We start from the raw sequence: 14,067 nt of genomic DNA, 5'->3' as shown, positions 1-14,067 counted from the left end.
CCCAGCACCTTCCCCCTCCTTTGCACAAGGTTCTGTCCCCACCTTCCTTCCTGCAGAGTGGGGCAAAGCTCTGCCAGCCAGACCCTGCTCTGCACTGGAAGTGCCATTGCTGAGTGTTAATTAATCCCGGGAATGTTCTGCTGCTGCCAAAGGCTTTGTGTGGGAATAACGATGGCATTGTGCTGTCCTGCCAGGAATGGCCTGAGACATCATAAAAGCACTACTTTACATGTCATCCATCTTATCTACATCTCTCATATGCAAGCAATAAAAAGCTTAAGATAAATTAAACTTTGTTGTCTTTCATAAAGAATAATTTAGTTCTCAATTAAAATTGAAGGGCAGAGGTGTTGGATTTAAAAAACCAAAATACACAAACTCCCATCCCCAAGCACGAAGGCTCTGCCCCAGCTGTGACCCGGAGCAGTTTGATGTTTACTGGCCCATGGCTGTACCCCAGAACTGCCCTGGGTTATCCAAGGCACTCACAGAGCGAGGCCCCTCCACTGAGAGAGCCCCTGGAACCAGGAACACGAGCAGCCAACACCCACAGCCCAAGGGAGACCAACTGCACCAAAAGGGACCATCCAGCCTCTGCCAGCTGCACTCTAATGCTCGAGGGCATTTTAAACCTTCCAACCAGACCTGCTGGGTGCTTGACACACCAAACACCTCAGAAATAGGAGTTCACTCAAAGGAGGCACCAAATAACCCACAAAGCTCAGGCTTCAAACAAACTGACTGGAGTAGAATCCAGGAAAGGCAGACACAACACATCCCAGCCTCCTCCTCAGAGGTCAGCCTGCTCCTCTCACCCAAGGCAGCAGCTCCAGCCCTCTCCTCTCAGCCCAGCCCTGGCTCCCAGCAGGGTAACTGGGGCAGGGGAGACTCCCTCCCACCCAGAGCAGAACCCCTTTGCACATGGACAACATAACACAGCATTGCCAGGAAAAACACTAAAAAAAGAAGAAGCCTTTCACCTACCTGACCTTTTTCTGCCTCCCAGGTCCCACAGCTCACTGGCCTTGCACCTTCTCCCAGCACAGCCATTTTCTGCCAGGCTCTGTCCCACAGAACCTGTCCCACCTGCCCCTCATCAGCCCTCAGCTCTCCCTCATGAGCTTCACCTGCCCCTCATCAGCCCTCAGCTCTCCCTTATGAGCCTCACCTGTCCCTCATCAGCCCTCAGCTCTCCCTTATGAGCCTCACCTGTCCCTCATCAGCCCTCAGCTCTCCCTCATGAGCTTCACCTGCCCCTCATCAGCCCTCAGCTCTCCCTCATGAGCTTCACCTGCCCCTCATCAGCCCTCAGCTCTCCCTTATGAGCCTCACCTGTCCCTTATGAGCCCCACCTGTCCCTTTTCCCTCTGCCTGGCAGGGGCTGACCCCTCAGCCTGGTACAAACAGTGGGACTGTTTTTCCCTGAGCTTCTGACCCTCCAAATGAAAGTGCACTGTGTCCTGTTTGCACAAACAAGCCTCTATGAAGGGTAATGGTGATGTGCTGAAGTAAGAGATTTCTTTGAAAAGACACCTTAGATACCAGTCCTAGCACAGGAATTCCCCTATTTAGCCATGTGCATGGAAAATGGGCTGTGCAGTGATGCTCCCCCCAGACAGGTCTGGGTGCATTCACTCTCTCTAGTTTGGAACTCATCCCCTGTTTCCTGCTTTTGCTGGACTCCTATGAATGAATCCAGGGCTCACTTCCTTAAGGTAAAGTGCAATTACCCTATTCCATTTCCATCCCACCCCACAAACCTAAACCCAGAACACATCAATTCAAGTATGAAATGACACTGGAGTGTGTGCACTCAGTGCCCATCAGGGCTCCCTACCTGCCAGGAACCTCCTCTGTCCTTACTCTCTGTTGCTGTTCTCTGACACCTCCTGCTCTCTGCCATCATTGTCCATGTCCTCTCATCTGTGTTGTGTCCTGGATCCTATGGATAAGGCTGTCCTGAAGCACATGGGAAAACCACTGTACACACATGGCACTGCTGACTTTTGAGGCTCAACTCTGCCTTCATCAGATTCCAGCTCCTGGAGAAGAGGGATGGTAGGAAAATCTCACCTTAAGCTTTTTTACTATGATCAGATAGCCCTGGTAACCTTAGAGAAGGAAGCAGAAGCTCTGACATAAGTGCAAGGCCTAGAAAGAGCCCAAGCCCACACCCAAGGAAGGCAGTTTGCAGGCCAGTCTCACAGTCTCTGGTGTGAACTCCCACTTCCCTGGCAGTAACAAAAATGCAAAACTGACCATAGGCAGACTGTATAACCCTGGGGACAGGCCCTGTCCTCATGGAGAAGAGTTGGCTGGAGCCCAAACCAGCCTTAGCAGAACCTGAGAGCTGACTTAGCTACCTCTGCCTGTTCAGGCTGAAGCCAAGAGCAAGAAGAGGAACACTGATTCACACCAACTTGCTTGTCTCGGTATAAAGGCAACTTTTATTACAAACAAATCAAGTAAACCAGAGCATACTCAAATGTAAGAAAGTGCTTTGGAATTTTCAGAACCTTCCTGCCACAGGCTGTGTAACAACAACTCAGGTTCATGTACCTGAATCACACAAAGCACAATTCAACACTACTACCTGCTCAACAGATACATCTGAAGTAGATGCAGGTGTTTCCACCTGGGACCAGCACATCATTATCTCATTTGCAAATGTTGCTCCAGATCCAGCAAGGCCTGTGGCCAGACAACTCCCAGTAACACAACCATCCATTCACTTGCTTCCAAGTGAAGATAATATGCAAGTAAACCAATCTGATATAAATAAAGTCACAAAGATAAACGGTACATTTCAAAAAAAGGTTTCAGCTCTAGTTAACATAGTACAAAACTCTACATTTTCCTTTTATTTACAAAAAATACCAGATTTATACTAGCATAGACAATATTAAAAATAATTTGTATTTTCACTATTAAGATAACTATTAAAAGAGTGTCAGAATAAATAGCAACAAAAGTTAAATTTAGTGCTTTTCTTAATTAAGGCTGAGGTTTAAGAGTCAAATCCTACAATCCTATATATGTGCACTATTGAACATGTATATGAAAAAGGATTTGACTCCATGTTTTTTGAAAGTAACAACAAATGTGCAAGTATTGTCTAAAATAGAAGTGGATTTTTTCTTTAACTGGTGGGTTTTAAAGCTCTTTTGACTTCATGTGGGAATACAGCCCCAAATATATCTTCATGGTATCGCTTTTGGCTCTGCAAAAAGAAGAAGGGACACCCAAGAGATGAATTAAGTCCTGCCAGTATGTATCAGTTCAGTAGCTAAAAGGCCTTTTGCATGTGTAGGACTGTTTTTATGATCATAGACTTTTGTTACTGTCAGTGAAAGGGACCTCTCTGGATCCCAGGCACACGTGCTCCAGGATGAGTTCTGATAACAAGAGTGTCCTGAAAAGCAGCAGCCCCAGGCACTGTGTTCTCAGTGATGGGCCCTCTAAATTCCTAACCTCACTCTCCTCTCTTCGTGGAATCACAGAAAATGCTGAGTTGGAAGGGACCCATCAGGATCATCAGTCCCACCCCCGGCCCTGCACAGACACCCCAACAATCCCACCATGTGCCTGTTGGTACAACAAAGTCTCAAACTCCTGATGTTCCTGACCCACTGCAAAGCTGATCTCCAGGACCCCCAGGGAGACAGCAGGGAAGAGAGCAGGTAAGGGAAGAGCTGCAGAGTCAGTGTCACCCCCTGAGCAGAGCGACACCGCGCCTGCAGTCACCGTGGGGACTGAGCCCTGAGGCCTGGCCCCTGTGCAGTCACCGTGGGGACTGAGCCCTGAGGCCTGGCCCCTGTGCAGTCACCGTGGGGACTGAGCCCCGAGCCCTGGCCCCTGTGCAGTCACCGTGGGGACTGAGCCCTGAGCCCTGAGCCCTGTGCAGTCACCGTGGGGACTGAGCCCTGGCCCCTGTGCAGTCACCGTGGGGACTGAGCCCTGAGCCCTGGCCCCTGTGCAGTCACCGTGGGGACTGAGCCCTGGCCCCTGTGCAGTCACCGTGGGGACTGAGCCCTGGCCCCTGTGCTCTGGGCTGCAGAGGAGCTCACGGCAGTGTGGCTGTGCAGGCTGCTGGGACACCCCCTGGGCACTGAGTGGACAGAATGCCCCGTGTGTCAGAGCATACCTTGAGCTGGAAGAAGTACTCCTGTGCCTGCTGCTGGCTGAGCCGCAGGGCCCTGGCGATGAGGGCGCGCAGGGCCCGCGCCACGTCCCCGGCCATGCGCACGTCCCCGCACACGTACACGTGGCCCTGGCCCCGCAGCACCTCACACACCACGGCCTCCAGCTGCCTCTGCAGGACATCCTGAACGTAGACCTTAGGAACAGAGAAAGGACCATCAGACGAGGTTCCTTAAGTGCTACTTGGCTCTTCTAAATTCAGGATGGGTCTGTGCTCTAAGGCTCTAAATGCCCCATCTACTCCAGGTCTGTGCTGCACCACAGCAGAGAATAAAAATGTCTTCATCCTGCCTTTACAAGCCCCTGATTTGGAAGCTGGGCCTGTCTCTTGATTAAACTAGAGCAGACTAAGACTCCTGTATCTGGCAAAGTCTCCTAACTTTCCAGGAGAGCTGAAAAGAGGATAGCTCAAGTGCTGTTGTTTTGTTCAATCAAGATTTCTTCTACATAAAATTAATTTCTTGGTCACCGTGTCATTGAAATGGGGACAAATGGCCAGAGCCAATTGATTGTTAACTAACAGACTGATCAAATCTTGCAAAATCTAAGGTTTCTGTGTTCCAGTTTCTAGTTTCAAAGCCTGTTTGCATTGGAAGTGCACTGAGGTGTTATATTTATGTAGCTTGTTTGTGTTGGAGTGCACAGTGAGATTCCCCTTCCTTTGAAGAAGTGAGGCCTTTTGTCACCTGCTCACAATACACCGAAGCAAAATACTAAAATTTTTAAAGAACACTGTTAAACAGAGTCCAGATCTCAGCTTGAGGGGTGACTCTGGAAGGAGCCAACCCTTAAAGAATGAGGGAATCAGCCTTACTTTAGCTTGGCCAGGCAGTCTGGAGTAAGCTGTGTAGATCTCTTTCAGGACTCCCTTCCTCTTCATTTCCTCAGTTTCCTCTCTGTAGAGGTGATCCAGGTCTGGCTGCCGGCAGCCGAACAGCAACGTCATGTCCCCTCCTTTGATCCCTGAGAGCAACAGGGGAAAGGGTTTGTCTGAGGGGCATCACTGACACAGGACTTACAGAGACACAGGGGGGACCTCCAGGTCCCCAAAGCCCTCAGGAGCACCAGGATGGTCTCCAGTGGGATGGATTAGCTGTGCCAGTGCAGTGCCCAATCATGCTGGGGTGCCAAGTCTCTGTGGGGTTCCTTGGCTGGGTCTGGAGGTGTCCCTGGCTGCAGAGCCCTTGTCTGAAGGACTGGGGATGTCCCTGCTGCCAGCTGTGCTGGGCCCCCCACAGCCCCTGCATGTGTCAGTCCCCATGAGTACCTCTCTGCTCCAGGTCATAGAGACGCTGCAGCCAGAAGCTCCGGAAGGGAGCAATCCCTGTTCCCGAGCCGATCAGGAGGCAGGGCTGGGCTGGCTCCTCTGGGAGATGGAATTCATTAGCACTGAAATGTAAAAATACATGCATTAGGTAATGAGTTTCTGATGGACTCTCAGTGGCAGTTTCCTGACTCAGTCTGAGCAGCACAGTCTCCAGTCTGAAGGCAGTGATGGGCTGAACAGGGTGCTGGGTGCTCCTTGTTCCCCCAGCTTTCTGTGCTCTGCAGTGGATGAGCTGACACTGAAGATGGGGTCATATGAATGGAATTATTTCAGAACTTTCTAATGATTCATGATTTTACTCAAAATAAGACATGGTAAAGGATCTCATCTCTGGAAGTCAGGGGATCCCTGTCCCTATTCCTGCTTGTACTCACCAGTCACTTGAAAATATGCAAAGAAAAAAGCCCACTGAAGAAGCTGAACTAAGAACTGCTATTTTTCAGGGGTTTAATCTTGGTTTTTCCCTGCACTCCCTCACTCACCTGCGTATGAAGCACAGAACTGGTTCATCAAGAGCTATTGTATTCAGCCATGTGCTGCAGACTCCATGGTGCAAAGGCCCCTCTCCATCTGAACAGAGCAAGGGAGAACATCTCTGTCAGCACTCAAAAGCTCTCTGTTTTTAAAAAAGCAGTTTATACTTAAAATTATGGTTTTTAAATAAGTGTATGTCTAGCAATGATTTATAAACCAAGGATACACTGATGCAGGATTTTAGCAAATCCTGGCCCAGGATGAACACCTGCACTGCAGTGTACTATTCTGCAAGTATCACAATACACAGTTTTTGTTACAGATATGCTTCATGCCATATAGCAGACACAGGATTTTTCTGAACCACAATGCAGCCTAAAATATCATTTAATTAAGAGAGAAATGCAAACAACACTTCATTACCTCTTGTCCTGTAGTTTACAACTGCAACTGTCAGATGAATCTCTCTGGCTGTCATGTCACAGGAGGAGCTGACAGAATAGTACCTGGGCTTCAGAAATGGCAGCTGAGTCAGCAAGAAGGTTGTGGAGACCTCAGCAGAGGGAAACTCCTCCAGGACCTCCAAGATGTTTGGGCTGTTGTAAAACTTCCATTTATTGTATTCTTCTGTGCTCTAAAAGCCAAAGGGCATCACCACAATGTTACCAGGTCATGCTGAGTTCAGGAGATCGGGGATATTTGAAATGTCCCTTATAAACAAGATTCCTGCTTTACATTCAGTTAAATATGCAGGCAAATCAACAGAGAGTTCTCAAAACTCTTCCAAGACCAATACTGGGGTTTCCTAAGAAATTGTTTGATTTTTGAAAACAGAAGTCCAGGATCCCCACCATAAAGTTCTCAGACACCAGGTCTCTCAGTGAGGATGCAGAAACTGAAGCAGAATCTGTTTCTCAGCTCCCTGTTATGGGACATTCACAAAACTGTGTAAGCCCAGGTCCTGATCCCTACAGAGCTTTGCTGAGCCCAGAGGGAGGAGCCAGCACTTACCACATCTATGAGCCTTTGGTAGTTAAACCCACATCCCTCCTACTCTCACAGTACCAAATTCTCTGACAAAAATCTCTACCATCACGAGGTGAGAGCAGGCAGGCAGTGACCCACCCAGAACCACACAGGAAACACCAGATCTGAACCCTCCTGATTCCCACGCCCAAGCTGAGCCTCCAGACGACCCTTTCTCTCACCATGGTTGGCTTTCCAAGAACACAGAACATGTAACAGAGGCATAAAAATCCAGCACCATCTCTACAAAATATTCTTAAGCTTCTGCTACGCAGTCAAAGGGCATCAGAGGGCCTGGTAGAAAGTACTGCAAAAAGAACTCCAGCCCCAAGGCTTACCTGACACAACACTTCCAGCCTCTGTCTGTCTCCTTCTGCTGTCACCAGCTGGGAGAGTTTCTTTAGCAGTTGTTGGGAGGGTGGAGTAGTGATATCAAGCAAGTACGTCAAAGCCTCAGGGAGTGTGCAGGCTGGAATCTTTCTGTCACTGGTCCAGTAGCCACCTGGAAATGAGGGAAATAAAAGGCCACTTGGCAATGCCCATGGTATTTGACAGCTGCAGAGCTTTGCAAAATTCAGTGTCTTTCAACATATGCCTTCAGGGAGGTGCAGCAGGCCTAGACCACAGGACCCTTCTGAAAGAGGTTAATGGGAGGTTTCACACATTTTGCAATGGGAGGATCTGACACAGAGAACTGCATGACAACAAAACACCACTTGGAAACTACAGATCTTTAATTTGAGGAAACCATCTTTCTGTGTGCCAGAATCCCATGATTGTTCCTCCTAAGATGGGGAAGATGGCCAGGACATGTAAGTCTATTTTAGGATTCTGACATGTAGCAACAATAAGCAAACTGTCGATTAATTTAATTGCAGTCAATGGCTAATTTAGCAACTGAATTACAAACAGTGTCACCTTGGGTCCCTCTGCAAACTCTGGTGAAGTCACCATGGACTGCCAGAGTGTGTAAAATCAGAATCAAGAATTATAAGAATAACTAAAAAGCAGCAACAAAATTCTACTGAAACTTAAGAAACATAGAATCAAATTCTGTCAATAAAAATTCTTAGTTATTTTAAAGAAATTTGTCCAACATCCTCTGTTATTTTGTCTAAAGAAAGCCAACTTACCATCAGTGCAGGTTTCAAGCCTGATGGTCTGATCAGCTGGGGGGGCATCGTGGACACGTGCAATGATGCCATGGACTAGTTCTGGCTGGTTGCCTGGGAAAATCCCGATGTGTTCTCCAGGCAGGTAGTGCACTTCCTGATTAGCCTCACAGGAGAGTTTAACCAGAATGGTAACACGACTGGATAGAGAAGAAGCAGAGATGAGACAGATCTTGGCTACGTTGACGGGATTTCCCTCGAACTGTGCAGAACAGGAATAAATCTGCAGTGGCAGTTGGCAAGGGCTCCTGTATTCATCACCAAATACCAGACCAGCTTAGGGCTTCATGGAGACTTAAACAAACCGGAGTCCAGACATGTGAAGGACTTGTATCCAAACAAACCAGGTGCTGAAGTGCTGCCTGATCTGTCCCCTACACAATAAACATGCCTGGAATCAGCCAGTGGAAGTGTGGCCCCACTGCAGACTGAACAGCTCACATACTTCTACTAAGGACAGTACAAAATTCCTACATATTTCTTAATAACTGCAGGGAGAAGATGTTTATAACCAGGCATTTTAGATGTTTAAGATTTTATTAAAATGTAGTATTGCAATATTCAAAAGAATGAGGTGTCATACCTGGACTTTAAACTTTGAAGATTCTGCCTGAATTTCAGCTTCATGGGAATTATATCCTTGGCATGAATGCTTGCAAGAGCTGGTGAGGAAAGAGGACATGACTCATGGTAACTCTGTGGTTAGGTTTGTTTAAAATGTCTTCAAAGAATATGCAGAGAAGAACCGAACGTGGCTGGCCCTAGAACGTGACCGACCATCAGTCAGCTCTGTGTGCTCTAGTCCCTGACTAAAAGCAGTTCACCTCAGCTTTTGTTCCTCTGGGGATGTTACTGTGCTGGAAAAGATCATTTATGCAGTGTAAACCAGTGTCCTTTTTCCTCTGACCACTACCCCCATCATATGCATTTGACCATCTGGCAGGGCCAGAAGCACTTCTGCCAAACCTTCACAGTTCAGACCCCCTGAAGCAGCAAAGACAGAGGGAGGGGAAGGTGGGAGCAATACCTTTAGCCAGGTCCATGGGCTGAGAGTCATACACTATCCTGTAACTGGTAGGATCCCAGCTTTCCTCAGAGGTGTAGATCTCAGGCAATTGAATACTGTGTCCTCCACGGATGTTAAAAATGTCACAGGCAGCCTAGAAAAAAACCCACAAAAAATGAGGCTATTCACAGTAAAAAAAATAATCTTAGCATTGTCATATCCTAAGGAGGAGCTATCAGCTTCACAGATTGCTATTTCCTACTGCTTCTGTTGAGTTCAGTGATGTTACAGGGCTCCAGTGAGTTCAGTTCCACTTCTATGCCAGTATAGGTAAAAAAAGTTCTACTGCAAAAAATTCTGATGCTACCACCTTGTTCATACCAAAAGGGTATGCAAACCCTTTACCCAAAAGGGTTCATGCAACTTCATGTGAATATTAAAAAATAACAAAAAAGGGACTCAGTTCCCTCTCCAACTTAGGTGAGCAGTAGAGAAGAGGGCAGTTCCAAACTCATGTAGAAATTCAGATGTTTGGTTTCCTTCATTTTCCCTCATTTTTATGGGAAACTAGTGAATACTGAACTAAAATGAATGAATGAACTAAAATATGAGCTATATTTCTAAATTCACCTTGAAAGCACTGACTGCCCAGGTGCGAAAGGCTTCTTCTTGCCCATTGAGTTCATCCCCTTCACCGACTGGAGTGAGCTGGGAAGCCCCGAGCTGGGCCAGTTTTTGGTCAATGGCATGAGCAAAGGCACAGAACTCTGGATACATGCTGGACCCCAAACCAAACACAGCATACCTGCACATGGAAATAAAAACAGGATTGCTGTGTTAAGCTACACGAAATGCAAAAGGACTCAATAACATGCAAACCAAACAACAAAGTATTTTTACCTAATTTTTTTTCTCAGCAGTTTCAGTGTGAACAAGGAGTTCTTCAAGGTCTGCATGAAAATTCATAAAATACTTAAGGTTAGGAAAATACCCTGATTTAAAACAGAAGTGCAACCCTGATTAATATCTTACTCGAGGACATGAGACAAATGAAAGGGTTGTCTTTGGTGTCAGTTTTTGAGCTGAGTCTCATACACACTTCTGAGTGGAACATTACCTTTCCGTTACCTGGAGAATCTCCATTTCCAAAAGTGCTTGTAACCACTAAAAGAAGTGTTTCTTTTTCCAGGTCACAAATATTGTACTCATCCATGCACAGAATCTGGAAGGAATAAAGCTCATGAGACATTGCTAGCAGACGTAAGAGCCTTAGATAGCTCTGGTGTCAGACGTACGCTGACCAAACTGACACGGCATTATGCTAGATGAATACAAAATCAAAGTTCTAGTCCAACTTCTATTTACTGAACATTCAAAACATAGGTTTGGAGAAGCCAAACTTCTTCCTCCATGCAGTGTGGATGCTTTACACTCCTTACCCTGGTGTTGAAGGCACAGTTGAAGAGGCTGCACAGGGTGTTGGCGAGCGTTTCTGATTTCCCCGTCTCTGTTGCAAAGATTACAGTGACCTTGGCCCTGGTGGCCATTGCTTGTCGCATGAGTGAGGATGCAAAGAGTACAGCCCTGGGGAAAGAGAACCATATGTAATAATTGATTCACAAACAAGCTAGGAAACCCTGATCTTGAGCAAGGCTTTTCCTTGGAAGATGGTGCAGAAGCAGCACACTCTAGATAGGCCTGAACAAGAACCTTAGATATGAATGTGTGGACAGGTAAGGCTGTGATTCAAACAACTCAGGTGGTCCCTACTGTAATAATTGATCTTTAAACACCACAAGAATAGAATAGAATAGCTGGACAAAGCATGAGGAGTCTGATTTGAGCAACTTACTTTGCCAGCATGCTAAACTTTATTTCTTTTTTCTTTGGCCTCCGGCTCTCATCACGCCACACATGTGTTTTCCATGCATCCACCTTTAAAAAAAAAGTTAAGCTTTGACAATTTGCACACAAATTTGTGTATCTTTGAATTTGTACACAATTTGTATATCTCTGAAGGGCCAGATCAAATAGAATCTGTATATACAATCCACTGAGTACAAATACAGGATCAGTCTCTGTAGCATTAAACTGCATTTTACTTAAAGCCAGAGAATTCAACACAACTAACATCACCTTTCACATACAAAGCTCCTGTTTGCTGTTTCTGAATCTCTCCAGTGAACTTTAATTACCCAGGCCTTGTCCCCCAGACTCCTTCGGGTCTCATATTGCGTCTGGACTGCTGAGCTCGTCTACCAGATTCGGCTTTTGGTTTTGCTGATGTGTACCTGGTAGTAATAGAAGGGGGTGAGGACATAGTTCAGCATCTCCTGGTGGAACACGGGCGTTATGCTGCCTGAGATGGGAGGCACGATCCACACCCAGTCGGCCGGGCAGCCGCCCCGCGCGCGGTACTCGCTCTGCATGTACTTCAGGAAGGACTCGGAGGCCGAGTGGTGATCCAGGATAGTCACATTCTGCTTCTAGAATAATTGCAAAAAGAAAAGCATACATTAAAAAGCCTATTCTGCTCCTCTACCTGATGTATTTAAAGTAATCCTCTTGCTTTGGTTAATATTTCAAGGACTTTACTCAGTGCTGGGAAATAATTACTATCAGATAATAATTACAGATACAGACTGAGGCACAGGCCTTTGATTATGGACTCTTATATCTTTTCTTTAACATCAGCATTTCCCTCTCCCACACTGGGAGTGCATGCTGTAAAGCCTCTGATTCACTTTTACCCACTTCTCATATTGTCATGATATATTAAATAAACTGGAATTGAAAATAAAATATATTAATCCAATGGCTTTACATAGGTTTTGACACATAGATAAGTGTGTTAAAAGGATGAAAAATCTTGCCCTTAACTCCCTTTTCTTTTTCTCTCCCTTCTGTCTTCACCTGAGAGGAAATATGGATTTCTCTACTTTCCCAGGTGTAAATCAAGAGTAAGTCTTGTAATCTCCACTGAGTACTGGGCTATTGGCACTACCTTTGTATAAAGTTGTTGCAAGTGAGAGGAAAAAGGGACACCCAGTGTTCAGTGTCTCTCCCACACTCATTGACTCACCTGGAAGCTGTGAAGCACAGCCACATTGATCTCTACAACAGCCCGGTCCTTCCATAACGATGACAGTTTGTTTGTTTCCAGTCCCATTCTCCTCCCTACCTCCTATGGGTGAAAAAGGGAGAGAATAGGGAAAAGCAAATTTACTATATGGAACTTTGACCCCATGATTTACTACATCATCACCCTAATATGCAGGAAAAATTAGTCCAGAAGGGGGAAGAATTAGTCTCATGCTGGGAAAGTGATGGCAGCAGAAACACCTGAGATCAAAGGTAAACTTGGATTTTGGAGTTCTGGTTCCTGAGGCTAATCCAGTTTCATAAAGGGAGTGGTTCTCTCCCATCCCCACAAACGCTGGTAGTGTCTCTTATCCAAACCAAGTTCATTCCCCCTGCAGACCAGCCCCCTTCCACCCGAGCAGGTACCTTCAGGATGTTGTAGCGCTGCACGTCACAGAAGTCTCGCACTCCTATCTCTGTGCCCATGTACCAGCCGTTGAAGGGACACGCGGTGAACTCCAGGCCCCCCGCCTCCAGCAGCATGTTGGACACGGCAGGCAGCGCATACCACCTCAGATCCAGGTCCTTGAACCACTCATACCTGCCAGACCACCACTTTGGTTCATTTTGGTTCATTTTGGTATTGCCTTCCTCCTTAAGGCAATAACCACAAAAGCCCAGGAAGACAAAGAGTACCAGTTCCAGGAGGAATGACCCACGGAGCAGGGTCTGCCAAAGCTCACAGCAGTTTTCAGTGCAGTAACTGAGAATTGCCTGCTACAGAAACTGCAGAACCATATTACAGAGTTCTGCAATCTGCAGGCCAGTTCCAAAGCAAACAAGAATTAAAAACCAACGAGAGAAAGGCAACGAACACTTTGTTATGAGTGAAGCTGTATTTTACTTGTGTATTACACTGGCATAAGAAATGATGATTTTTAAAATTCTGAATATGACTGAAATGTAGATGGGGGAAAAAAAGATTTCCAATAAAACTGCTATTGGCTTCCTTAATTTAAAATCTATTTCATTTTTCTAACAGGTATTTTACCTTTCAGGACAATTTACCAACATTTCATCCTGACAAAGAATTCATAAAGTGACTGCAACAGGCACAGCCCAATAACCTGCCAAGGTGAGGCAGAGGCAAAAATGCAATTATCTAAATCTTGCATGCTTACTTTGGATGCTCCATTGGCACTTCAAGGACAATTTCTGGAGGTATTTCAAATATTTCTGGGTCTTGGCCGTTTGCTTGGAGGACAAGTGGAAGTACATCAAAGCGGCCATATTTCGGCTTCCACCCAAGCTCGATGCACAACTGCAAATACAGAAAGTACATTTTGTGTTTCTTTCAGGTTTCCCCCTCCAGATTTAAGACAGAAGAATTTGAACCCCCTAAAACCTGCTGAGGTAAATTGTAAGCGATAAAGGTTATCCTTCCCATTCAAACAATGTTGAGACATTTGTTGAGGTACTGTTTGTGTCCCTGGTCGTGTCCTGACAGGGCAGTATTAGCTCACCCTGTTCTGAGATGGAGGACAGTATTTTACATCAGGACTGTATGAAATTCCTGCTCCAGCCTGCACCTAGAACCTGTGGGACAGAGCATCCCATTCACTGCTCACCTCCCTACCACTCTGCATCAACACACAAGGAACAAACCCAGGAGCTGGGTTAGCCCCGCTGGGAGCAGTGAGGCTGATGGCAGGTACCTGTGTGAACTCTGCATCAACACACAAGGAACAAACCCAGGAGCTGGGTAAGCCCCGCTGGGAGCA

General features: G+C 46.4%; 1 protein-coding gene across 8 annotated transcripts in view; it reads right to left on the bottom strand.

Moving 5' to 3' along the window:
* Nucleotides 1-2,427: 2,427 nt before the first annotated feature.
* NOS2 (nitric oxide synthase 2) overlaps nt 2,428-14,067 on the bottom strand; it is a 31,728-nt gene continuing 20,088 nt past the window's right edge. For all 8 annotated transcript variants that reach the window (XM_039387114.1, XM_039387141.1, XM_027751662.2 and 5 more), the window contains 19 exons: nt 13,468-13,607; nt 12,713-12,887; nt 12,288-12,389; nt 11,497-11,691; nt 11,058-11,140; nt 10,645-10,789; nt 10,323-10,427; nt 10,106-10,155; nt 9,836-10,010; nt 9,227-9,359; nt 8,783-8,861; nt 8,161-8,339; nt 7,366-7,529; nt 6,425-6,635; nt 6,010-6,097; nt 5,468-5,589; nt 5,015-5,163; nt 4,145-4,336; nt 2,428-3,220 (listed from right to left, as the gene is read on the bottom strand). In XM_039387114.1, coding sequence (XP_039243048.1) covers nt 3,140-3,220; nt 4,145-4,336; nt 5,015-5,163; nt 5,468-5,589; nt 6,010-6,097; nt 6,425-6,635; nt 7,366-7,529; nt 8,161-8,339; nt 8,783-8,861; nt 9,227-9,359; nt 9,836-10,010; nt 10,106-10,155; nt 10,323-10,427; nt 10,645-10,789; nt 11,058-11,140; nt 11,497-11,691; nt 12,288-12,389; nt 12,713-12,887; nt 13,468-13,607 — 2,568 coding nt within the window. In that variant the 3' untranslated portion in view covers nt 2,428-3,139. The remainder of the gene's footprint in view (nt 3,221-4,144; nt 4,337-5,014; nt 5,164-5,467; nt 5,590-6,009; nt 6,098-6,424; nt 6,636-7,365; nt 7,530-8,160; nt 8,340-8,782; nt 8,862-9,226; nt 9,360-9,835; nt 10,011-10,105; nt 10,156-10,322; nt 10,428-10,644; nt 10,790-11,057; nt 11,141-11,496; nt 11,692-12,287; nt 12,390-12,712; nt 12,888-13,467; nt 13,608-14,067) is intronic.

This window comes from Pipra filicauda, unplaced genomic scaffold (genome assembly GCF_003945595.2).
Source record: "Pipra filicauda isolate LSUMZ 115617 unplaced genomic scaffold, ASM394559v2 scaffold120_size2142806_pilon, whole genome shotgun sequence".
In the NCBI taxonomy this organism is placed as follows: Eukaryota; Metazoa; Chordata; class Aves; order Passeriformes; family Pipridae; genus Pipra; species Pipra filicauda.
Note: the sequence above shows the minus strand (reverse complement) of the source record. Positions and strands in the feature narration are given on the sequence as shown.